Genomic DNA, 26,750 nt, shown 5'->3' with positions numbered 1-26,750 from the left:
AAGATTTTCAGCTTTACATCCAACAGCAGTCTGACAAAGATACCAATTTTAACTGGCAACAGATTCCAAACTTCTGTTCAGACTTTTTAACTTCCAAATGTTATAGCCAACATTGGTATTGATGGAGAGGAAAAACAGAAAACATGACTTGGGAAGCGGCAAATTTGGAATAAGCAAAGCTGTTTCAATTGCAGTGTCTGGTTCAGTGACTGAAATCAAGGTTAACATCATTATCAGGACCAGTTAACCCTGCTTTTTCAAAAAAAAGTTAAACGTCTGCAGATATCCAGAATGTCATACACCAATGGAATTTCAATTATGTTTTTTTTTAAAAAACAGAAAGTTATTTTATCCGCATATTTGTCTGCAGAAAAAAAGTACAGCAAACAGTTTCATATTAAGGCAGGAAACCTTTATATTCTTCTGTTTATGTGCCTCTCAACCAGAAGTTTTCAGACTAGGATCCACAAGCGGATCCAAAGGGGCTAAAAGGTTAATGCACGAGTAACTGAGAATTCTGTATTTGATAGCTTAATCTTCTTTCAGTTTGGTTCTTTCAGTTGCTGTAAACTAATAAATGCTTAGTGCAATGATAATACTATTTTCTTTGAGCTAGCCAAAACTTTTTTCAGGGATGTTAGTACAAGGTGCCGCCGGAAGTATGTCAGTATTTGAGGGTGTGAGTCAATATTTGTAGGGAGACCCCCCCCCCCACCCCTCCCTGCTGAAAAGTTTGAAAACCACTGCTGTAAACATCGAGGTGTCATTTTTGTCACTGGGTGGATGAAATTCTAAATAAGGTACAGTGCAGCTGTTACTGGCTACCAGTGACATGTGGAAGGAGCTCAAGCGGTTTCTGGATTGCAGTCCCACTTAAACACAGCTTTGCATATACAGCACAGAATTTGTTCTATTTTACTAGTTGAGCGCAAATATATATTATACTTGTACATAGTACAAAGCAAAAAATGCAGATTTTCACACCTATATTTTTCTACTCATCCATCCTCCCCTCATCCCGGCCTAATTAATCTCACTGTTGAACATTACCAATCTGAATGATGATTAGGATCTTTAAGGGAATGCAAAATGTGAAGGAAATATCTGTGGGTTTCTCAGAGGAGGTAAAATACATTAAAGTTTTGTGCAGGCACAAACAAACCTAGTTATTTATGTACAAAAGAAGCACTTCTACGAATTATTACATTCTGCATTACAACTTTTCCAAATTACCTCCAATTCACAGAAAGCTGTGTTTGTCAATGAATCTGTGAAGTGAATTTAGAATTAATGAGCCTCATGCAGGCAGCCCAAGATCATAAATTCATTGTTTTGAGAATAAGTTCTGATCTGCAGAACACGGAGTGCCAACATACCCTGCTGTTACAAAGGAGAATTTATTTTTTAAAAACCCATTAGATTCTGAAGCTATTATAGAAAAGCAAAGAAACTTTCCCTGGTGTCCTGGCCAATAAATGTAATTTTTTAAAAAAGATATTCCGGGGAGATAGTGGTGTAGTGGTAATGTCACTGAACTAGCAATCCAGAAGCCCAGGCTAATGCCCTGGGGGTGAAGGTTCAAATCCTACCATGGCAGCTGCTGGAATTTAAATTCAATTAATTAATAAATTTAATTAATTAATAAAAATCTGGAATTGAAAGCTAGTCTCAGTAATGGTGCCATGAAACTATCGATTGTCATAAAAACCCATTTGGTTCACTCACGTCCTACCATCCTTACCTGGTGTGGCCTACATGTGACTCTAGATCTACTGCAATGTGTTTGACTCTTAACTGCCCTCTGAAATGGCCTAGCAAGCACTCAGTTGTCAAGGGAAATTAGGGATGGGCAACAGATGCTGGCCTTGCCAGTGACACCCACATCCCAGAAAGAACAAAATAAAAGGCACCCACTCCCATGGGTCATCTATACCCATGGTAGAAATGGAACAACAGGCATTATAACTGGACTTCTCAAAAGATTGTGTACATTGAAATGTTCTCTTGTACAAGATGTAATTTCAGTAGAAAACATGTTTTTAAAAAAAAGCAAAGCTGTAGAAGGTCGCGGGATGTTGGACCAACAGCGCACTACACCAGTGCACTTCCAATTCTCCACACATTCCCAGGCTTTTAAACACTGGGTAAACGTTCAATGCTGCCAGAAAAGTCAGACAACCTGGGCCATTCATACACCATCTGGTATCTGGCTTCCAATTTAGGTTACCTGAGAACAGGTCTCCAGCCCATCTTTCAATAAGTGTGTGTGGCCCAGAAAGAGGAAAAAAAACCTCACAAAACCAAACTTCCATAAATGTCACACTAGGTATTGATCATTGCCAAAAGGCTACAAGCCAAGAAAAAGCCTTAGATTCAATCTCAGGTCTGTGTTGAGTTAGCAGGCCTCGACATTCCCAGACCCAAGGAAAGGTAAAATAACCTGATTGCTAAAAGATAACCCTATCTGGATGCTAGAGCGGACAGCAGGCAAGATCAGGATAATTCTCTGCCAAGGGGTCAAGGAGGACATATAATAGCAAAAATATTACAGTAACAGAGGCCTTCTGGAATGGAGATTTGATCTGACAGTCTTATTCAAATAATTTACTTTTTTTTGGTTACGAATCAGCTCTATATTTTTCCAAAACACCAGGTCTTCCTTATTGCAGTCCTCACAGGGGTGTAACGATGAGAGGATTTTTTGTGCATAGAGAAATTATTTCAAAATAGTTATGGGTACTGCCCAGTATAGAATTCTGTGAAATACACTTCCTGTAAAATGTTCTAGCACCTCAGTCTTCCCAGAGGCTTCACTTGCATGTGTATTTTGCAAGTTGTTCCTGTTCAACCTGCCAAGATGATTGCACATATTCTTTGGGATAAAACTAATCAGGGTGCGGTTTATTGGAGTCAATACTATGTTTGAAACTACATTAAAAGCAGTCTTGCTAGGATTTTGCTGCTAAAATGTATTTGCTATAGGAATTACACTGAACAAGATACAGCCATAAAGGGTGAAAAATGTTTGTTTGGTTCTTCAAATTACGATGCATTACAGAGAGAAACAGGAAGATGCAAAAAAACTTGTCAGAGCCTTTATAGGCTAGAAGAAAATGAGTGGATATCAAAGAGGAGGAACAAAAGGAAAACACCAAGTTGTGGTAGGGGTTCAAAGTACAGTCAAAGAGAAAGGTAGGAAGGGAGGTGGGTAAAATCCAGGGATTTGGTTAAGAGCATGAGGGTGGGGTCACAGTGACAAAGAACAGCCACCGGTGAAGGAAGAGGAAGTGGGAACTTTTTCAGGTTCGGTCTGCAGTTGTGTAATTTCTTTGTTTGTTTAATCTTCTTGTTAAACGGAGGACCATCAACTCGGTAAAAAATGCACTTTGGTCTCCACAAATCTTGCTGGTCTTCCAGTGCAAACAGCTGTCAACAACCGAATGTTGCAGACTGGCACATTCCAAGATCCAAGACTACATGTTGAGGGACGCACGAAAGCTCAGGGCAGCTGCCGCAAAGACTCAATTGGGAAGGATCACTGTAAGGCCCTCCCGCCATAGTGAACTGAGGGGCTGGAAATTGTGTAAAACTCCTCGGGCTGTATACACCAGAGAATGTTTGATATGAAATGTGAATGTACATTGTAAATATAACTTATAATGACAAGTGTACTGAGGCACCTCATGCACTGTATCGGAAGAAACTGATCTGTTTGCTCCTTAAGTAATGTCAAATTTGAACTGTTATGCAATGTACTTTTATAAATTTTATGAATAAAGTATATTTTTGGAAAAATAAAATCTTGTTAAACTCCCATAGCATAAACCTGCTATATTGTACCAGCAGAACGCAAACTGTGGGCTGAATTTTATCACCCCCGCCCCCACCGGTTCAGAGGCGGGGAGCCCATCACCTCCCCGTCGCAATGCAATTTTGTCGGGGGCGGGATGGGCTGACGACATCCTTCCTGCTCAAGGGCTAATTAAGGCCCTTAAGAGGCCTATTAACAGCCACTTAACGCCTCTACCCCCACCCACCCCCCCGCCCCATAAGCCTGCAGCAGGTGGGGGGTCCTCTGCCAGTAAAACAAGGCGACCTCCCCAACGGCTTGGTGGGCAATCTGTGGCACACAGAGGCCCCACACCGCCAGAAAACAAAACACCTCCTTGCACTCTGCTGAACACCCACCCTCCACCCCCACCAATCCCCAGGGCCTTCCGGACTATCCCAGGCGACCCAGCCTCACTAACCTGACGTTCGGGGCTCCAGCGTTGGACCTGGGTCCAAGGTATCTGCAGTACCAGAAGTGGCTACGGCTCCAATGGTGCTGCCGGTCCTGTGATCGGCCGGCAGCTCTTAGAGGTGGGATCCCTGTCTGTAAAGGGACATAGGTCCCAGCGTTGTAGATCGCATCGGTGGCGGGGGGAGGGGGGGCCCCGAGGGTAGAAATGCAGCTGGCCGAGGTGGGATTCCTCCAACCTCTTCAGCCTGGTGCCGGAAGCCCTGCCACGGGCACAAAATTCAACACTGTGTTCATTCAAAACCTGCTATCAAACAACATCAACAACTTATATTTATAAAGCTCCTTTAACATAATAAAATGTCCCAAGAAGCTTCACGGGAGCATTATAAAACAAAGTATGACACTGAGCCATAAAAGGAGATATTAGGTCAGATGACCAAAAGCTTGGTCAAGAGTTTTAAGGAGTGTTTTAGTTTTAGAGATACAGCACTGAAACAGGCCCTTTGGCCCACCGAGTCTGTGCCGACCATCAACCACCCATTTATACTAATCCTACACTAATCCCATATTCCTACCACATCCCCACCTGTCCCTATATTTCCCTACCACCTACCTATACTAGGGGCAATTTATAATGGCCAATTAACCTATCAACCTGCAAGTCTTTGGCATGTGGGAGGAAACCGGAGCACCCGGAGGAAACCCACGCAGACACAGGGAGAACTTGCAAACTCCACACAGGCAGTACCCAGAATTAAACCCGGGTCGCTGGAGCTGTGAGGCTGCGGTGCTAACCACTGCGCTGCCCAGTCTTAAAAGGAGGAAAGTGAGATGGCGAGGCAGAGCTGTGTAGGGAGGGTATTCCAAATTTCTGGGCCTAGGCAACAGAAGGCACGGCCACTAATGGTGGTGAGATTAAAATCAGGGATACACGAGAGTCCAGAATTAGAGGAGCGCAGGTATCTTGGAGGGTTGTTGGGCTGGAGGAGATTACAGAGATAGGGAGGGGTGAGGCCATGGAAGTATCTGAAAACAAGAAAGGAAATTTTAATATCAAGATGTTGCGTGACTGGTAGTTCAGAAAGCATAGGGGTGATTGGGAAAAGGGACTTGGTGTGAGTTAAGACACAGGCAGCAGAGTTTTGGATGACCTCAAGTTTACGGAGAGTAGAATGTGGAAGACCAGCCAGAAGTACATTGGAATAGTCAAGTCTAGAGGTAATAAAGGCATGAATGAGGGTTTCTGCAAGATAACTTGAAACATACAAAATTGATGGGCAGGAAAAGATTGGCAGGTCCATCAAGCCAGCTCAATACCCCACGATGGCTGGAGTATCATGACCAGACACTTCCCTGCAATCATGTGATCGAGAGGCGCAAGAGAAAAAAAAATTGCCAATAAGGGAAAAATACTCTTGAAAATTCCTCTCCTACGCTATCAGACAATCTAAACCAGTCCCAGAAATGACATGAAACAAGTGTAATAGAAACTGAGGAGACCCAATTGACATTACCAAATAGCCTCACTGACTGATTCATTAAACAAATGCAAACCAAAAAAGGATATTGAGGGTGTTCAGTAGAAAGCAATGAGTAAGCGAATTTCCATAACTGTGGTACTTACACATTGTAAAGTAAAATTGTGAGATTAACTTGGCCTTTACATGGTAATGAATTTTCATGTAAAAGTGGAAAATCCAAATTACTTCTGCAAATTAAGCATTTCTAAGTGCAACTAAATGGTGTCTGCACCAAGAAGCTGGTAAATTGTATTTCTTCAAAAAAAATACTTCCTCATTCTTCACATCAAACTATTTAAATCATTCACAAAGTTAGCCATAGTTCAGTTGGTAGCATTCTGGCCTCTGAGTCAGAAGGTTCTGGGTTCAAATCCAACCCCCAGAGACTTGAACACATAATCCAGGCTGACACTCTGTATTGTACTGGAGGGATGCTGCTCTGTCAGAGGTGCCTTGTTTCGGCTGAGCCATTAAATCAAGGCCCTGTCTGCTCACTCAGAGATTGCACGGCAGTATTTCAAAGAGGGGCAAGGGAGTTCTCCCTGGTGTCATGTCCAGCATTGATCCCTCAACTATCACTCCTGAGAAAAAAATTATCTGGTCCATATCACATCACTGTTCGTGGGACTCTGCTGCGCGTAAATTGGCTGTTGAGCTTCCTATATCACAACAGTGACAATACCTTAAAAGTACTTGATTAGTTGTAAAGTACTTTCGTACATTTTGAGGTTGTGAAAGATGTTATATAAATGCAAGTCCTTTTTCAACATTTTCTTTCTGGATTTTAAATAAAATTCTGAAGTGGATTAGTGTGTAGACAATTGCATATTGTGGCGATCAGGAGCCAGGTTCATTATTTTCAGTTGCGGTCATAGCAGATGACCAGGATTTTAGAAAAAAATCCAAAGCTTAACTCTCCATATGTCTCCCACCTCAAAGTGCATTAACTTTAGCAACTCCTGTTGAAACGTCTGTTTTTAATAAAAAGCTTTGTTAATTCAACCAGCAAATTTTGAGATGTGAGAGTGACTGCCCTTGACATCAAGGCAGCATCTGACCGAGTATGGCATCAAGGAGCCCGAGCAAAACTGGAGTCATTGGGAATTGGGGGAAAACTCTCCGCTGGCTGGAGTCATACCTAGCGCAAAGGAAAATGGCTGTGGTTGTTGGAGGTCAATCACCTCAGCTCCAGAACATCACTGCAGGAGTTCCTCAGGGTAGTGTCCTAGGCCCAACCATCTTCAGCTGCTTCATCAATGACCTTCCTTCAATCATAAGGTCAGAAGTGGGGATGTTCACTGATGATTGCACAATGTTCAGCACCATTCACGACTCCTCAAATACTAAAGCAGTCCGTGTAGAAATGCAGCAAGACTTGGACAGAATCCAGGCTTTGGCTGATAAGTGGTAAGTAACATTTGTGCCACACAAGTGGCAGTCAATGACCATCTGAAACAAGAGAAAATCTAACCATCTCCCCTTGACATTCAATGATTGCTGAATTCCCCACTAACAACATCCTGGGGGTCACCATTGACCAGAAACTGAACTGGAGTACCTATATAAATACCATGGCTACAAGAGCAGATCAGAAGCTAGGAATCCTGCGGCGAGTAACTCACCTCCTGATTCTCCAAAGCCTGTCCTCCATCTGCAAGGCACAAGTCAGGAGTTTGATGGAATACTCTCCACTTGCCTGGATGGGTGCAGCTCCAAAAATACTCAAAAAATCTCGACACTATCCAGGACAAAACAGCCCACTTGATTGGCACCCCATCCACAAACATTCACTCCCTCAAACCACTGACGCACAGTGGCAGCAGTGTGTACCATCTACAAGATGCACTGCAGCAATGCACCAAGGCTCCTTACACAGCACCTTCCAAACCCATGATCTCGACCACCTAGAAGGACAAGGACAGCAGATGTGTGGGAACACCACCATCTGCAAGGTCCCCTCCAAGCCACACACCATCCTGACTTGGAAATATATCGCTGTTCCTTCACTGTCGCTGGGTCAAAATCCTGGAACTCCCTTCCTAACAGCACTGTGGGTGTACCTACCCCACATGGACTCCAGCTGTTCAAGAAGGCGGCTCACCACCACCTCAAGGGCAATTAGGGATGTGCAATAAATGCTGTCCTAGCCAGCAACGTCCATATAACATTGCACATAGGGAGTCAAGAATAAGTGTAGTCCTTAGTGAAAGGTAGTTAAAGACTGGGGAATAACTGGACCAGGGCATGCAGAAATAATTCAATCCCCATTTCAGAGTCATACATTAGTTTTTTTTAAAAATATTTCTATTATTTTTATTTGACTGCATTGGTAATGGAAACTATGCAATCTTGTCATATTGTAATTACATCCTCGCAAGTGGAGGCACAGCCACACCTACACTGGCATGAGGGTATAATTACAGTGTGACAAATTGACAGAGAGTTTCCATTATGAATGTAGATACAGAAATTCATAAATGGAAAAAGTTGACAGGAAACATAAACTGAACTGAACCAAGTCTGTGTTCACAACCAAGACCAGAGTTTAAAAGGAAAAAGAAGCACTTGATTGAAACAAGAGCCAATTTAAAGAGATATGAAAACTAGCAAAGGGGGAAAGCGTCAAGTTACAGAGTGAATCTATGAGCTGAATTTTAGCCCTCTGGCGTCGGGGGTCGTAACCAGGGGGGCGGGGGGGGGGGCGGAACATTCTTATGGGAGAGGCCTGCCATGACCCCAAGCCCGACAAGGCCACACCGCATTTTATCAGCGGTGGCAAGACCTTGGTGCACACCCCCCACCCCCCGGCTGCTTGGTGGTGGGGCCTTCGTTTGCCTAATAAAATGTATGCTATTACATGTTAATTAACTTACCTGGACCGGGTGGTCGTCCCATGCAGATATTCTGGATGGTGGCTGGAAGCCCTGCGCCTTCTGATCCCCATTTGGGGATTCAAGACGAGACACTGGTGGGAGGGGGGGGAAAAAACGAAGGAAACTTACTCCATTGGCTGAAGGAATGGTGGGAAGGGGTTGAAGGGCAAAGATCATAAAGTTTGGGGGTGAAAGGTCGGGACTGGCAAAAATGGTTTTTCGGCATGGGGGCGGGGGAGAAAGAGAGGGAAATAAATTTATTCGTTTATGATTTGGGGGGTGGGGGGGTGGGGGAAGAGGGGCTTGGATCTGTACTTTAATGTTTTTATATAAATTAAAGGTAATGGTCACTTTAAAAATTAAAATTGCCAGTAAGGGGTTGCAACCCTTTAAAAATGGCACTTGCACCTGTGCGGTGGCACCGGATGCCGTTGCCAGGGACAGAGCAGATGTCCCTTCTACGTCATTGGGGGCAGGCCGCCCTCCTCTATGTCATCAGGGGTGGCTGCTCCGGCCCCTCCATTTAAACGATCCCCAGTGCGAAATATCGCGGGGGCTCACCAATGGCGGTTAGACCGCCATGATCAGAGTGTGCCGCCACAATTTGCAGCGCGCTCATAAAATTCAGCCCTATGCATCAAGAGGGAAAGTAACAAGCCAAGCCAAAGACTTGTTTTATTTTTGAGCAAGACTCCCTGTTTCCGAAGATTTTTCTCCTCTTGCCTTCTCGGGTCAGGCACTATCTGTACTTCAAAAGGTGTATGACTGCAGTCAGGGAAAAATAACTCCTTTGGACTTTTCCTTCTCCTCGCCCCTCTGACCTCTATCAGCAGTGCCGACAAGACAGGAACTCTGTAGACTAAGCTGGTAGCCAACACTGTGGTGTGGTACTTGGAAGCTCCAACACACTGCACCACCAAAATCCAAAGAATTTTAAATTTGATAATTTTAACGATAATTGAAGAAAATAATGTACATTTTTTCATCATACCTCAATTTACAGTTTATGGAACTAAAATTCTTGAGGTTATGCATTGGATACAGACATGACACCACGGTGTATTATTACTCAGACTCACTGGAAGAAGCAAGAGAACTTGTCCCCCAGGTTTAACTTTATAGCTGCATGTCTCCACACCACACTTGCCAGAAGATTTGAGTGGAATAATTTAATTTAGCTTTATAAAATACCAAATTCGTCCTGCCAAATTTAATGTCTGAGGTTAAGGAAAAACACATCCAATATTTACTCATGTATAAGCTGCATCCTCTTCCCCAAAGACGTATGACCTTCAGATAACCTAGGGGGTAACATAAGACGAGTAACCAAATTCTCACTATGTTGCCTGGTGCTGCTCCTTTTCATTTCAACCAGTGTATTCCTATCTATTGTTGCTCCACTCTTCCAACATCCAATACTCAAAAGGCAACCATCCCTCTCGACTTCAGTCCTGGCTCCTGCAGCCGATATTAAATCTCTCAGTGCAACTATTGCCAGTCTCCAACTTGATGCTCGTCAACATGGTGAGGATTTTAGTGGCCAGAAGTATTGTTATGTAGCTCCTTATATTGTACAAGAGTCAAAGATCTTTAAGGGAAGGGATGTAACATATATTCGAGACTTGCAAAAGACTTGCAGGTTAATAGGTAAATTGGCCATTGTAAATTGCCCCTAGTGTAGGTAGGTGGTAGGAGAATTGAGGGAAGGTGGGGATGGGATTAATGTAGGATTAGTATAAATGGGTGGTTGATGGTCGGCACAGACTCGGTGGGCCGAAGGGCCTGTTTCAGTGCTGTATCTCTCCATGACTATGATATATAGCATGCATTTTTCCTTTAACTTGGATATTAAATCCCATGGGGAAGCTTGGTATTTTTTAAAATGCACATTCAATTTTTCTTAAACTCTTAAATCTTAAACTCTTGGCCAACTTTAATTTAGCAATGTGAATTTGGACATGAGAGAGGAAGTTCCAATTAAATATTATGAGGCTGGAGGTTTGAAGTATAGGAAAAAGTGACATAAATAGATGAAATGAATGTACTGGTACAGTATTGCTGCTGGCTCCACCACCTTGGCCAACATTGCTTCGCCAAAAGGGAATTATTAAGGAGCATTAGATCAAGTTTTTATTTCCAATTTAAAACCTGGGTTTTATTTTTAAGTGTAAAAATGGAGAAAAGGGCAAAGGAGAGAAAAACTGACCCTCAATGTTTTTAAATCTGCAAATTAAGAGAAAAAAAAATCTGTAAAAAAGAAAAACAGCTCTTATTCTGAACATCACTAAACTCAGGAAATAAAAACAAGACTAGAAATATGCAGTCAAGCTAGATGCAACCCACAATTATTTACAGTTTGCAAACTTCACGTTTATGGGATTCACTAACACTCACTTACTCCTCAATTTTTTCTAAAGTAAAATTGTTTACAGTTGCAGCTCCGTGCCACTTAGCTGGCACTATGATGGTGGGATATTGAAAACTGAAGATTATACACACGGGAAACATTGCGATCTTGCTTCGTGAAAAATTACTTGGAGTGTGACTTAAGTCTGCCTTTATTGACTGGCCTTGGTCTTTCGAGGACCATCAGTGTAACTATATCAGCACAGTGCTGTCCTTGTCTGTATCTAACAGAGATTGAAAAGATTGACACTTAGGGTCGTATAAAAAATAAAGTCTGCACAGTGGGAGATCCAAAGATATGCATGCATCAATCAGTGCCCTCAGCATGACATGCACAGCACAAAACATGCATGCTAAGAACATAAGAAATAAGAGCAGAAGTAGGCCATACCTCAAAGCTGCTCCGCCATTCAGCAAGATCATTGCTGATCCCTGACCTCAATTCCACTAAGTTGCCTGATCCCAAAATCCCTCAATTCCTCTCGGGTCCAAAAATCTATATGTCAGCCTAACATTATGGCTGCATTTCACAAACATCCACAGTTAGTTTTGGTAAGAAAACAATGACAATTCGGTGGTCAGTGGTAGGTTGGGGAGGTTCTCAAATTCAGTCAGAAATCTTTTATTGTACACATTCACAACCTACCACAAGTTACTGAAACGACAAAGGCATACCCTGGCCAGTGGACCTTGCAAAATCCTCCTCACTAACATCTGGGGATTTGTGCCAAAATTGGGAGAACTGTCCCACAGACTAAAAAGGCAACAGCCTTACAGTCATACTCACCGAATCATACCTTACAACCAATGACCCAGACTCCTCCAACACCATCCCTGGGTATGTCCTGCCCTACTGGCAGGATAGACCCACCAGAGCTGCCAGCACAGTGGCACACAGTTGGGAGGGAGTGTCCCTGGAGTCCTCAATATTGACTCTGAACCCCATGAAGTCTCATGACATCAGGTCAAACATGGGCAAGGAGACCTCTTGCTGATTACCACCCATCACCCTCCCTTCCTCACTGATGAATCAGTACTCCTCCACGTTGAACATTGCTAGGAAGAAGCACTGAGGATAGCAAGGGCATATAATGTACTCTGCCTGGGGGACTTCAATGTCCATCACCAAGAGTGGCTCGGTAGCACCACTACAGACCAAGTTCGCCAAATCCTGAAGAACATGTCTGCCAGACTGGGCCTGCAACGGGTAGTGAAAGAACGAACAAGAGGGAAAAAACAACCTGACCTCTACCTCACCAATCTACCGGCTGCAGATGCATCTGTCCATGATAGTATTGGTAGGAGTGACCACCGCACAGTCCTTATGGAGACAAAGTCCCATCTTCACACAGAGGATACTTTCCACTGTGCTGTGTGACAGTACCACTGTTCTAAATGGGATAGATTCAGAACAGATCTAGCAGCACAAAACTGAGCATCCATGACATGCTGTGGGAAAACAACAGCACAGAACTGTATTCAACCACAATCTGTGACCTCATGACCTGGCATATCCTTAACTCTACCATTACCATCAAGCCAGGGCACCCTGGTTCAATGAGGAGTGCAGGAGAGCATGCCAAGAGCAGCACCAGGCACACCTAAAAATAAGGTGCCAATCTGGTGAAGCTACAACACAAGATTACGTGTGTGCTGAACAGCAGAAGCAGCATGCAACAGAGCTAAACGATCCCACAACAAATGGATCAGATCAAAGCTGTGTAGTCCTGCCACGCCCAGACATGAATGGTGGTGGACAATTAAACAACTAACTGGAGGAGGTGGTCAGAGGCTGGTAATTCTGCAGCGAGTAACCCACCTCCTGACTTCTTTTACTTTCTCACCTTTAAATGCTCCTTGCTAACAAAAATGTGCTCCTGATGTTCTGGAGACACAATGGGCTGGATTTTGTGGAGGAGGCAGGGCTCCCGGCACCAGGCCGAAAAGACAAGGGTAACCCCATCTTGCCCTTTTTGTGTCCACCCCCCCGTGGCACGGATGCTCCGTTGTTTCAGAGGTGACTTTGCTGGCTCCAGGATCTCTGTCCCTTTAAAGACGGGGATGCCACCTCCAAAAGCTGGCAGCCAATTACAGGATCGGCAGCCGCACTGGGAGCAGTGGCCACTGCCGGTACTGTAGAGACCTTGGTCCCAGGACCAGCACTGAAGACCTGGACCTCAGGTAAGCGAGGTGGGGTCACTGGGGCCAGGCTGAAGGCCCCAGCGAGTGGGTGTGGGCAGGTGGATGTAATGTGCAGGGGGAGGAGCCTCCTGGGAGGTGTATTGTTTCCTGGCCGGGGCCTGGATCTCCCCATCGCCCAAGTCTGCCACTGATTAAATCTCAGTGGTGGGGTGAAGAGGCCCTTAAATGGCCGCTAATAGGCCACTTAAGGGCCTCAATTGGCCTCTGGGTGGGAAGGCCGTCGTCGACCTATTGCACTCCCAGGAAAATCGCTAACCGTCCCTTCACTGTCACTGGGTCAAAATCCTGGAAGTCCCTGCCTAATAACACTGTGGGTGTACCTACCCTCACATGGACAGCAGCGGTTCAAAAAGGCAGCTCACCACCTTATCACGGGCAATAAATGCTGGCCTGGCCAGCAACACCCATATCTCATAAAACGAATAAAAGAAAATGCAGGGCGGATGTGAGGAAGAATTTTTTTTTAATGCAGCAAGTGGTAATAACCTGGAACTTGCTGCCTAGGAGGGTGATGGACGCGAAGAAGATTAATAATTTCAAGAGGAAATTGGATAGGTACTTGAGGGAAATAAACTTGCATGGCTATGGGGATAAAGCAGGGGAATGGGAATGACTGAATTGCTCCACAGATAGTCAGCATGGACCCAATGGGCCGCATGGCTTCCTTCTGTGCCATAATGACTCTGACAAGTCTTCAAAATACCTGTCTAAAATCAATTAATATCAAATCAAACTCCCTCCTCAAAGGGCCAGCTTAACCCCACTCCAGGGGATCAGCCAATTTCTACTCCACCTCCCTATGGTTGAAATCAGGAACACATCCACAAGATATAGGGTCTCCATTACAACTACATCGGTGTTCTGAGTGTTACTGCATACTGGCACCCTCCTTTCAAACTCTCTAAGTAACAGCTTACAAGACCTCAGTCAAATGATATTCCCTTATACTTTCATCACACACTTGTTTTGAGGGAAAGATGAGAATGCTTTGCTCACTTTTTTCTTACCATGGATTAAGACTGGATAGTAATGATAAATTGAAGGTACAGTAATCATAACAAAATCTGTTTTTGGTGGTGTTGGTTGAGAGAAGAATGTTATTTAGGACAGAAGAAATCTCCTGCTCTTCCTCAAATGATGTTGTAGTATCTTTTGCACACTTCTGAACGAGCACAACTGGGACAATATCTCATCCAAAGATGGCATTACCATCAATGCAGCACTCCTTCAGTACTGCACTGCAGTGTTAGCTTATATTGTGCTCAAGTCCTGAATTGCAGCTTGAATCCACAGCCTTCTGTCTCAGTAACTAAATTTAACTAGTTAGTAATAAAAATCACACACTTGAGGAATCAAACTCTTGATTTCAAATATATTCATTCAGACATGAACAGAAAAGACAAAGATTTAGTATGCATCACTCAAAATTTTAAATGTCAACAGTCAGACCTCTGACAAAATGTAGCCCTATAGTTGTTGCTGCTCACAACTAATCCCATTTTTTTTTTTTACCTGTTAGTGCTTGAAACAGTTTCAGACAATTAGGGAAAGTGTGCAGTTACAAGCTCCTGCTTTATGAGTGGGTATATGCACCGTACTGTGGTCCTGAACCAGACAGAGCAGTCAGGTACAAGCTTGATCTACAGTCTCTGCAAAGTTAATTGATCTCAGTGGAGGCAGCCGTGGCAAAGGCTCAATGGGGAAAGACCACTGTGTAAGGTCCCCCCACCGAGCTGAACTGAGGGGCTGGATCCATGGAAAACCCCTCGAACTCTATCCGGAAAATCTTTGTTTGCTATAAAATGTATATGGCATGAAAAACGAAATGGAAGGGTGGTGAGGCAACTCACTCCTGTATTGAAGGAAACAGTTTGGAACTGTTTTGTAATGTATTTTTTTTTTTAATATAGATTTTTATGAATAAAGTATATTTTGGAAATAAATAAAAATGGGCATTAAATCTCACCCCACTTCAAACAGGGAAGGAAAATAAAAAAAGCCAGCCTGATTAAGGGAAATAAATACATATACATGGACAGGTACAGCCTCAGTTGTGGCGGCCACCATGGTTAAATAGCCAGACAATGCCCACTGTTTAGATTCACACTCAAAGAATGTTCACTTAGACATTGTACTGGAGACAGTTGCTATTAGTGGAGGTGCAGTTCACAAGTCAGTACCTCCAGGAGAACACAAAGATTAGGAGCAGAGGGAGGCCATTCTGCCACTCGAGCCTGCTCCGCCATTTGATAAGATCATGGCTGAACTGATTGTGGCCTCAATGCCACTTTCCTGTCTGCCCCTCATAACCCTTGTCCCCCTTGTTGATCAAAAATCTAACTCAGCCTTGAATATATTCAATGACTTGGCCTCCACTGCTCTCTGGGGAAGAGAATTCCACAGACTAACAACCCCCAGAGAAAAACTTTCCCCGCATCTCAATGGGAGACGCCTAGTTCTAGACTCACCACAGGAGGCAACGTCCTCTCAGCATCAACCCTGTCAAATCCCTTCAGGATCTTACATGTTTCAATAAGATCACCTCTCATTCTTCTAAACTTCAATGGGTATAGGCCCAACCTGCTCAACCTTTCCTCATAAGATAATCCCTTCACCCCAAGGAATCAGTCGAGTGAACCTTCTCTGAACTGCTTCCAATGCAAATATATCCTTTAAGTAAGGAGAACAAAACAGTACACAGTAATCCAGATGCGTTCTGACTACGGTCCTGTACAGCTGAAGCAAAACTTCCCTACTTTTATACTCGATTCCCTTTGCAATCGATGCCAACATTCTATTTGCTTTCCTAATCACTTGCTAAACCTGCATTAAAACTTCTTGTGATTCATGCACTAGGATACACAGATCCCTCTGCACCATAGAGTTCTGCAGTCTCTTGCCATTCAAATATACTGCTTTTCTATTCTCTCTGCCAAAGCGGACAAGTTCAGATTTTCCCACATTATATTCCATCTGCCAAATTTTTGCCTACTCACAACCGATCTAAATCCGTTTGTAGACCCTTAATGTCCTTTTGGCAGTTTATTTTCCTACCTATCTTTGCATCACCTGCAAATTTAGCTCCCACACATTCAGTCCCTTCATCCAAGTCATTAATATAGTTTGTAAATAGTTAAGGCCCCAGCACTGATACCTGTGGCACTCCACTAGTAACAGCTTGCCAACTTGAAAATTACCCAATTATACCTACTCACTGCTTGTTAGTTAACCAATCCTCTATCAATGCGAATATGTTACCCCTACACTATAAACTCTTATTTTGTATAGTAACTTTTGATGCAGCACCTTATCGAATGCCTTTTAGAAATCCAAGTACACCACATTTATAGGATCCCCTTTATCCACATTGCTTGTTACTTCCTCAAAGAACTCCAATAAATTAGTTAAACATGATTTCCCTTTCACAAAATCATGTTGATTCTGCCTGATTTTGATTTTCTAAATGTCCTGCTATTACCTCCTTAAGCATGGATTCTAGCAATCTCCTTATGACAGATGTTAGGCTAACTGGGCCTATAGTTCCCTGCCTTCTGACTCCCTCCTTTCTTGAATAGAGGTGTTACATTTGCGACTTTCTAATATGCTAGGACCTTTCCAGAATTTAGGGAATTTTGGAAGATCACAACCAATGCATCTATCGCTGCGGTCACTTTTTTTTTTAAAGACTCTAGGAAGCAGGCCATCAGGTCTAGGGGACTTGCCAGCCTGCAGGTGTAATCGTTTTCTCAGTACCCTTTCCCTGTTGATTGTAATTGTTTTTTTTAAGTTCCTCCCTCCCTTTTACCTCTTGATTTTCAAGTATTCTAGGGATTTTTGTGTGTCTTCTACAGTGAAGACCGACACAATATACCTGTTCAACACTTCTGCCATTTCCTTGTTTCCCATTATTAATTCCCCAATCTCACCACCTAAGGGACTAACGATCGTTTAGATACGTTTTTCCTTTTTAAATACTTGCAGGATCTCATACTATCTGTTTTTATATTTCTAGCTAGCTTTCTCTCAAACTCTAATTTCTCACATTTTTTTTCAGTCATTCTTTGCTGGTTTCTAAAATCCGTCCAATTTTCTGACCTACCACTAATCTTCGCAGTATTGTACGCTTTTTCTTTCAATTTTGATACAAATTTAACTTCTTTAGTTAGCCACGGATGGTGCATCCTTCTCAGAGTATTTCTTTCTCACTGGAATATATCTTTGCTGAGAGTTATGAAATATCTTCTTCAATGTCTGCCACTGCATCTCTCCTGTCCTGTCTTTTAGCCTATTTTCCCAGTTCACTTTTGCCAACTCTGTCCTCATACCTTTGTAATTGCCTGTATTTAAGTTTAAGACACTAGTCTTAGACCCACACTTCTCACCCTCAAACTGAATGTGAAATTCTATCATGTTATGACCACTGTTGCCTAGAGGCTCCTTTACTATGAGGTCACTAATTAATCCTGTCGCATTGCACATTACCAGGTCTAAAATAGCCTGCTCCCTCGTTGGCACTAGAACGTACTGCTCTAAGAAATTGTCCCGAATATACACTACCCTTGAAACACAGAAGATCCTGAGGGGTCTTGACAGGGTGGATTTGGAAAGGATGTTTCCCCCTGTGGGAGAATCTAGAACTAGGGGTCACTATTTAAAAATAAGGGGTCGCCCATTTAAGACAGAGATGAGGAGAATTTTTTTTCTGAGGGTCAAGAGTCTTTGGAACTCCTTTCCTCAAAAGGCAGTGGAAGCAGAGCCATTAAATTTTTTTTTTTAGGCAGAGGTAGATAGATTCTTGATAAGCAAGGGGTTAATGGTTATTGGGGGTAGGCAGGAATGTGGAATCAAGGTTACAATCAGATCAGTCGCGAGCTTATTGAATGGCGGAGTAGGCTCAAGGGGCCGAGTGCCCTACTCCTGCTCCCTGTTCCAATGTTCATATGAACTCATCTTCCAGGCTACCTTTGCCAATCTGATCCGTCCAATTTATATGAAAATTAAAATTATCCACGATTGTTGCAGTACCTTTCTTACAAGCCCCCATTATTTCTTCCTGTATACTCTAGTCTTAGTGTAGCTGTTAGAGGGCCTACAAACGACTCCCACAAGTGACTTCTTACCACTGCTATTTCTTACCTCTACCCAAACTGATTCTACATCTTGATATTCTGATCATTTCTCACTGCTGTAATAATGTCATCCTTAATTAACAGAGCTGTCCCACCACCTTTTCCTAGCTTCCTCTCCCACTGAAATGTCAAATACCCTTGAATATTTAGGTCCCAGTCTTAGTCACTTTGCAACTACGTCTTTGAAACAAGTCATACATATTTATTTCTATTTCTGCTATCAATTCATCCGTTTTGTTACGAATGCTGCACGCATTCAGATAGAGCCTTTAATCTATTTTTCACCATTCTTTCAAACTCTGGCCTTGTCTGTCTGTGCACTCTTCAGTTTATACGCTCTGTCCCTTTCCGCCATCATTACCCATATCACCACCCTGCTCTATTACCTCGTCCTTTCTCTTTAATTTACCACATCTACCCTCACGTGATCCCTCCCAACTATTAAAGCCCTCTCTACCGCCCTGGTTATACAACTCGCCAGAACACCGGTCCCAGCATGGTTCAGGTGAAAACCGTCCCAGTGGTACAGCTCCCACATTCCCCAGTACTGGTGTCAGTGCCCCACGAATTGAAACCCATTGCTTCCTCACCAATCTTTCAGTTACATATTCAACTCTCTAATCTTATTTAACCTATGCCAATTCACTTGGGGCTCAGGTAGAGATCCAGAGATTACCACCTTTGTGGTTCTACTTTTTAAATTTAGCCCCTATCTGTATTTAAGTATTTAAAAAGGAAAACAGTAACAAATGAACGTTGGTCCTCTAGACAGCGAGTCTAGGGAATTAATCGTGGGTAACAAGGAAATGGAGGGTGCGTTGAACACAAAAAAATCCCGAAGATACTTGAAAAACAAGAGGTAAAAAGGAGGGAAGAACCTAAAACAATCACAATCACAATTACCAGGGAAAAGGTACTGGGAAAACTATTAGAACTGAAGACTGACAAGTTCCCAGGACCTGAAGGCCTGCATCCTAGGGTCTTAAAGGAAGTGGCTGCAGAGATAGTTGATGCATTAGTTGTGATTTTCCAAAATTCCCTCGAGTCTGGAAAGGTCCCAGCGGATTGGAAAATAGCTAATTTAACACCTCTATTCAAGAAAGGAGGGAGACAGAAAACAGGAAACTATAGGTCAGTTAGCCTAACATTTGTCATTGGGAAAATGCTAGAATCCATTATTAAGGAGGTTACAGCAGGTCATTTAGAAAATCATAATTCGATCAGGCAGAGTCAACATGACTTTGTGAAAGGGAAATTGTGTTTGACTAATTTATTAGACTTCTTTGAGAGGTAACATGCAACGTCGATAAAGGGGAACCTGTAGATGTGGTGTACTTGGGATTTCCAAAAGGCATTCGATAAGGTGCTACAGCAAAGGTTACTACACAAAATATGAGTTCTTGCTGTAGGGGGTAACATATTAGCCGAGAGAGGATTGGTTAGCTAACAGGATGCCAAGAGTAGCGATAAACGGGTCATTTTCAGGTTGGCAGGATGTAACTAGTGGAGTGCCACAGGGATCAGTGCTGGGGCCTCAACTATTTACAATCTATATCAATGACTTGGATGAAAGGACCGAAGGTATAGTAGCTAAATTCGCAGAAGACACAAAGATAGCTAGGAAGGTAAACAGTCAAGTGGACATAAAGAGTCCAAGTGATTTAGACAGGTTAGTAAGTAGGCAAAAATTCCACACATGGAGTATAATGTGGGAAAATGTGAACCTATCCACTTTGGCAGGGAGAATAGAAAAGCAGTACATTATTTGACTGCAGAGACCGCAGAACTCTGCAGTACAGAGGGATCTGGGTGTCCTGGTACATTTTGTTTTCTTTTTGTGTGGGGGATGTGGGCATTGCTAGCTATGCCAGCATTTATTGCCCATCCCTAATTGCCCTCAAGAAGGTGGTGGTGAGCTGCCTTCTTTAACTGCTACATGCCTTGAGGTGTAGGTACATCCACAGTGCTCTTAGGAAGGGAGCTCCAGGATTTTGACCCAGCAACAGTGAAGGAACGATGATGCAGTTCCAAGCCAGGATGGTGTGTTGCTTGGAGGGTAACTTGCAGGTGGTGGTGTTCCCATGCATTTGCTGCCCTTGTCCTTCTAAGTTACAGAGGTCGCGGGTTTGGAAGATGCTGTCGAAACTGCCTTGGTGAGTTGCTGCAATGCATGTTGTAGATGGCACACACTACTGCCACTGTGCATCGGTAGTGGATGGAGAGAATGTTGAAGGTGGTGGATGGGGTGCCAATCAAGTGGGCTGCTTTGTCTGGATGGTGTCAAGCTTCGAGTGTTGTTGGAACTGCACCCATCCAGGCAGGTGGCGAGTACTCCATCACACTCCTGACGTGCCTTGTACATGGTGGACAGGCTTTGGGGAGTCAGGAGGAGAGTTACTCGCCGCAGAACTTCCAGCCTCTGACCTGCTCTTGTAGCCACAGCATTTACGTGGCAGGTCCAGTTCAGTTTCTGGTCAATGGCGACCCCCAGGATGTGGATAGTGGGGGATCCAGCAACCGTAATGCCACTGAACGTCAAGGGTAGATGGTTATATTCCCTCTTGTTTGATATGGTCATTGCCTGGCACTTGTGCGGCGTGAATGTTACTTGCCACTTATCAGCCTAAGCCTGGATGCTGTTCTAGTCTTACTGCATCTGGACATTGTCCATGTCTTGCTGCATCTGGACACAGGCTGCTTCAGCATTTGAGGAGTTGCGAATGGTGAACATTATGCAATCATCAGCGAACATCCCCACTTCTGACCTTATGATGGAGGGAAGGTCATTGATGAAGCAGCTGAAGATGGTTGGGCCTAGAAACCACCCTGACAAACTCCTGCAGTGATGTCCTGGAGCCCAGATGATTGACCTCCTACAACCACAACCATCTTTCATTGTGCTAGGTATGACTCCAACCAACGGAGAGTTTTTTCCTTGATTCCCATTGACTCCAGTCTTGCTAGTGCTCCTTGATGACATACGCGGTCAAATGCTGCCTTGATGTCAAGGGCAGTCACTCTCACCTTACCTCTGGAGTTCAGATCTTTGGGCCATGTTTGGATCTAGACGGTAATGAGGTCAGGAGCTGAATGGCCCTTGCGGAACCCAAACTGTCAGTGAGCAGATTATTGCTGAGCAAGTGCCACTTGATAGCACTGTCAACAATATTTTCCATCACTTTGCTGAAGATTAGGAGTAGACTTCTTTTGGGCCTCCTTATCTCGAGAGACAATGGATATGCGCCTGGAGGTGGTCAGTGGTTTGTGAAGCAGCGCCTGGAGTGGCTATAAAGGCCAATTCTGGAGTGACAGGCTCTTCCACAGGTGCTGCAGAGAAATTTGTTTGTTGGGGCTGTTGCACAGTTGGCTCTCCCCTTGCGCCTCTGTCTTTTTTCCTGCCAACTACTAAGTCTCTTCGACTCGCCACAATTTAGCCCTGTCTTTATGGCTGCCCGCCAGCTCTGGCGAATGCTGGCAACTGACTCCCACGACTTGTGATCAATGTCACACGATTTCATGTCGCGTTTGCAGACGTCTTTATAACGGAGACATGGACGGCCGGTGGGTCTGATACCAGTGGCGAGCTCGCTGTACAATGTGTCTTTGGGGATCCTGCCATCTTCCATGCGGCTCACATGGCCAAGCCATCTCAAGCGCCGCTGACTCAGTAGTGTGTATAAGCTGGGGGTGTTGGCCGCTTCAAGGACTTCTGTGTTGGAGATATAGTCCTGCCACCTGATGCCAAGTATTCTCCGAAGGCAGCGAAGATGGAATGAATTGAGACGTCGCTCTTGGCTGATAGGGTGGTAAGACTGATAGGGTGGTAAGTGACCTGGTCGGAATAGTCCTGCTTTTTGTGCACAGGACATACCTGGGCAATTTTCCACATTGCCGGGTAGATGCCAGTGTTGTAGCTATACTGAAACAGCTTGGCTAGGGGTGCGGCTCGTTCTGGAGCACAAGTCTTCAGTATTATTGTTGGAAAGTTGTCAGGGCCCATAGCCTTTGCAGTATCTAGTGCCTTCAGCCGTTTCTTGATATCACGTGGAGTGAATCGGATTGGCTGAAGACTGGCACCTGTGATGCTAGGGACCTCAGGAGGAAGCCGAGATAGATCATCCACTCGGCACTTCTGGCTGAAGATGGATGCAAATACTTCAACCTTGTCTTTTGTAGTGATGTGCTGGGCTCCCCCATCGTTGAGTATGGAGATGTTTGTGCAGCCTCCTCCTGCTGTCAGTTGTTTGATTGTACATGAATCAAATGAAGTTACTGTGCAAATATAACAGGTGATTAGAAATGCAAATGGATGTTGGTGCTTATTGCAAGTGGAATAAAATATAAAAGTAGGGAAGTTTTGCTACAGCTGTACAGGGCCTTAGTGTACAATTTGGTCTGACTTAAGGAAGGATAAAGTTGCATTAAAACTTGTCCATAGATGACTGAAGGCAACAGCACAGGTAGATAAGGAGGTTAGGAAAGCATATGGGATACTTGTCTTTATTAGCCGAGGCACAGAATATAAGAGCAAGGAGGTTATGATGGAGCTGTATAAAACGCTAGTTAAGCCACAGCTGGAATACTGTGTACAGTCCTGGGCACCACACTATAGGAAGCATGTGATTGCACTGGAGGGGGTGCAGAGGAGATTCACCAGGATGTTGCCTGGGCTGGAGCATTTCAGCTATGAAGAGAGACTGAAAAGGCTACGGTTGCTTTCCTTAGAGCATAGAAGGCTGAGGAGAGATATGATTGAGGTATACAAAATTATGAGGGGCATTGATAGGTTAGATAGGAAGAAACATTTTCCCCTTAGCGGAGGGGTCAATAACCAGGGGGCATAGATTTAAGGGAAGGTGCAGAAGGTTTAGAGGGGATTTGAGGAAAAATCTTTTCACCCAGAGGGTGGTTGGAACCTGGAACGCACTGCCTGAAGAGGTGATAGAGACAGGAACCCTCAACATTTAAGTAGTATTTAGATGAGCACTTGAAACGCCATAGCATACAAGGCTACGGGCCAAGTGCTGGAAAATGGGATTAGAATAGTTAGGTGCTTGATGGCCAGCACAGACACAATGGGCCGAAGGGCCTGTTTCTGGACTCTATGACTATGACTCTATAAAAGCAGCTCAGAGAAGGTTCACTCGACTGAATCCTGGGATGAAGGGGTTATCTTATGAGGAAAGGTTGAACAGATTGGACCAATACCCATTGGAGTTTAGAAGAATGAGAGGTGATCGTATTGAAATATGTAAGATTCTGAGGCGAATTGATAGGGTGGATGCTGGAAGGATGTTTCCACTTATGGCTGAGACTAGAACGAGGGGACACAGTTAAAAAATGAGGGGTCTCCCAATTTAAGACGGAGATGCGGAGAAATTTTTTTCTGAGGGCGTTGGTCTGTGGAATTCTCTTCCCCAGAGAGCAGTGGAGGCTGGGTCATTGAATATATTCAAGGCTGAGTTAGATAGCTTCTTGATCGACAAGAGAGTCAAGTGTTATGAGGGACAGACAGGAAACTGGAGATGAGGCCACATTCAGATAAGCCACGATCTTATCAAATGGTTCAGCAGGCTCGAGGGGCCGAATGTCCTACTCCTGCTCCTAATTCGTATGTTCGTATGCTCATAATCCCTAAACAGAAACGGTTTCCTAGACCTAGCCATGCCATTGGTACCCACATGGACCATGACAACTGGATCCTCCCCCCATCCCCACCCCACTGCAAGTTCCTCTCCAGCCCCGAGCAGAAGACCCAAACCCTGGAACTGGGCAGGCAACACAGCCTTCTGGACTCATGCTCTCAGCTACAGAGAACTGTGTCTAACCCCCTGACTGCACTGTCCCCGACTACCATACATTTCTATTTACTCTCCCCACTTGAAAGGCTCCCTGCACCACAGTGCCATGGTCAGTTTGCTCATCCACCCTGCAGCTCCCACTCTCATCCATCCAAGCTGCAAGAACCTTGAACCTACCAGTTTTCTCCCCTTTTCCCAGTCCCTGTGGGGCACCTCACACAAGTGGTCATTCTTTGCATTTTTCAGCTTAGACAGGGAATGTCAGATGCACATATGACCACAGGACGTTTGATCCTGTCTGGATCCCATCTTCAACAACTTTCCACATGCAGGCATTTCCAGCAGGGCTTGTTGGATGGTAGTTAAAGGCAGGAAGTCTGGCTGATCTCCCATGCCTTACTCAAGGCACAGAGCACAATCGTAGAGCCTTGGCCACAACTTCAACGGAGATCAAATTGCATATACAGGGAGAAAACCTAGAGATTAAGGTACTGTGTAGAAGAGTCTACAGAGCTGTACTGAAATTCTTCAATGTTAAAGCCCTGTGTATGTTTCTTTTAACTTCACACTCTGGTGCAAGAGTCAAATAAAATTGATGTAGTTTAGATGATCGGCGTCTTACCCACATGCAGGCCTCCAGCCTGACTTTGGAGATAATGGCCCATAGAGAGATAGTCTCTTCCAATTTCTCATCAGGACAGATGATTTTATCTGGGTACGGAGGTTCCGGGAAATTCACAGAGTTACATTCATAAGCAGCCAATGTCACTGAAGCGATATGTGGACCCTGCAGATAATGCACAAGAAATGAAGTTTTGTTACTCAGCAACAGAACTCCCATCTGTTACTTTCAGAATTTCTATGCCCTGCTAACCTTCATCAACTTTAAGAAAATTGATTACCCTTTCAGAATCGTTAGATGTGTACTCCCAGGAGGGATCCGTAGAACACAACAACTGCATGAAACCCACCTCAGGCAATGTCCGGAACACAGTCGGGCCATCATCAGCTTGAGCGAGAGAGAGAAGTGGGGGGGGGGGGGGGGGGGGGGAAGCAGGGGACAAGAAAACAAAGAACATGCACACCTAACCCAGGCAGCATAATGAGAAAGTGAGTGCATGAAACCCTCTCAGATTCTCACATTCATTCCTATTATATAAAACCAAGCATATAATGATCCTCAATTATATATACTTTATTTTACGAGAGTATGCTCCTGGCCAGCAGCATGTCAGAATCCATGAGGAAAGGCATCATCACCTTCATCTACAAGCAGAAGGGGGAGGGGGCAGAAATCAAAAGTTGGCGGCCCATCTCACTGCTTAATGTTGACTACAAGATTCTGTCAAAAGTCATAGCCAGTCGAGTCAAGTCTGCTCTGGAGTTGGTGATTCACCCTGACCAGATCTGTACTATACCCGGCAGGGAGATCTCTGATAGTCTTGAGCTACTCAGGGATACGATCGCCTATGTACAGGACAGGAGGGTGGACACCTGCCTCATCAGCCTGGACCAGGAAAAGGCCTTTGACAGGATATCGCACACCTACATGATGGACGTGCTTTCCAAAATGGGGTTTGGGGAGGGAATCTGCAATTGGATCAAACTGCTCTACACAAACATCAGTAGCGCAGTCTCAATCAATGGGTGGGAATCAGAAAGTTTCCCAATCCAATCTGGAGTCAGACAGGGCTGTCCTCTCTCCCTTGTCTTGTTTGTTTGCTGTATTGAACACTTTGCTGAATCTATTAGGAAGGAAGCAAGCATAAGAGGGGTGACAATCCCAGGCAGTGGAGGCACTCAGGTTAAAACCTCCCTGTACATGGATGACGTCGCCATCTTCTGCTCGGACCCGCTGTCTGTGCGCAGAATGATGAGCATCTGCGACCAGTTCGAACTGGCCCCGGGATCCAAATTTAACCACGGCAAGAGCGAGGCCATGTTCTTTGGGAACTGGGATGACCGATCCTTTGTCCCCTTCACCGTCAGATCAGACTACCTGAAGGTGCTGGGGATATGGTTCAGAAGGGCCGGGGCATGCACCAAAACATGGGAGGAGCGAGTAGCCAGGGTACAATACAAGCTGAGCAGCTATCTCCCTCCATTATGGGCAAGAACGTGGTCATGAGGTGCGAGGTGTTCACATTGTTGCTGTATGTGGCGCAGGTCTGGCCCATACCCCACCCCTGCGCTGTGGTGGTCACCCGAGCCATTTTCCATTTCATCCAAAATGGACCGGGTCCTTAGGGACACGATATTCAAACCTCTAGATAAGGGCGGAAAAAATGTACCCAACATCGCCCTCATCCTGATGTCTACCTTCGTGTGCGGCTGCATCAAGCTGTGTGTAGACCTCCAGTACGCAAACTCCAAGTGTCATTACGTGCTGAGGTTCTATCTGTCCCCGGTGTTGTGAGGGATGGGCCTGGTCACATTGCCACGGAACACTCCATCCAGTTGGACTGTGCCGTACCACCTATCCTTCGTGGAAAAGTTTCTGCGGAAAAACACCTTTGACCACCAATCCATCAGGCAGTGGTCTTCACGGAATGTCCTCAAGGCCCTACGGGAAAAGG

The 26,750-nt window shown here is 44.5% G+C and overlaps 1 protein-coding gene across 5 annotated transcripts in view; it reads right to left on the bottom strand.

The window, feature by feature from the left end:
- Nucleotides 1-26,750, bottom strand: part of vmp1 (vacuole membrane protein 1) — a 204,266-nt gene that overhangs the window by 72,118 nt on the left and 105,398 nt on the right. For 4 of the 5 annotated variants that reach the window (XM_068010712.1, XM_068010713.1, XM_068010710.1 and 1 more), the window contains exon 6: nucleotides 24,797-24,961. The exons of the other annotated variant lie outside the window; for it this stretch is intronic. In XM_068010712.1, the coding sequence (XP_067866813.1) occupies nucleotides 24,797-24,961 (165 nt within the window). The remainder of the gene's footprint in view (nucleotides 1-24,796; nucleotides 24,962-26,750) is intronic. 5 annotated transcript variants of the gene reach the window in all.

This window comes from Heterodontus francisci, chromosome 30 (assembly GCF_036365525.1).
Source record: "Heterodontus francisci isolate sHetFra1 chromosome 30, sHetFra1.hap1, whole genome shotgun sequence".
Taxonomy (NCBI): domain Eukaryota; kingdom Metazoa; phylum Chordata; class Chondrichthyes; order Heterodontiformes; family Heterodontidae; genus Heterodontus; species Heterodontus francisci.
Note: the sequence above shows the minus strand (reverse complement) of the source record. Positions and strands in the feature narration are given on the sequence as shown.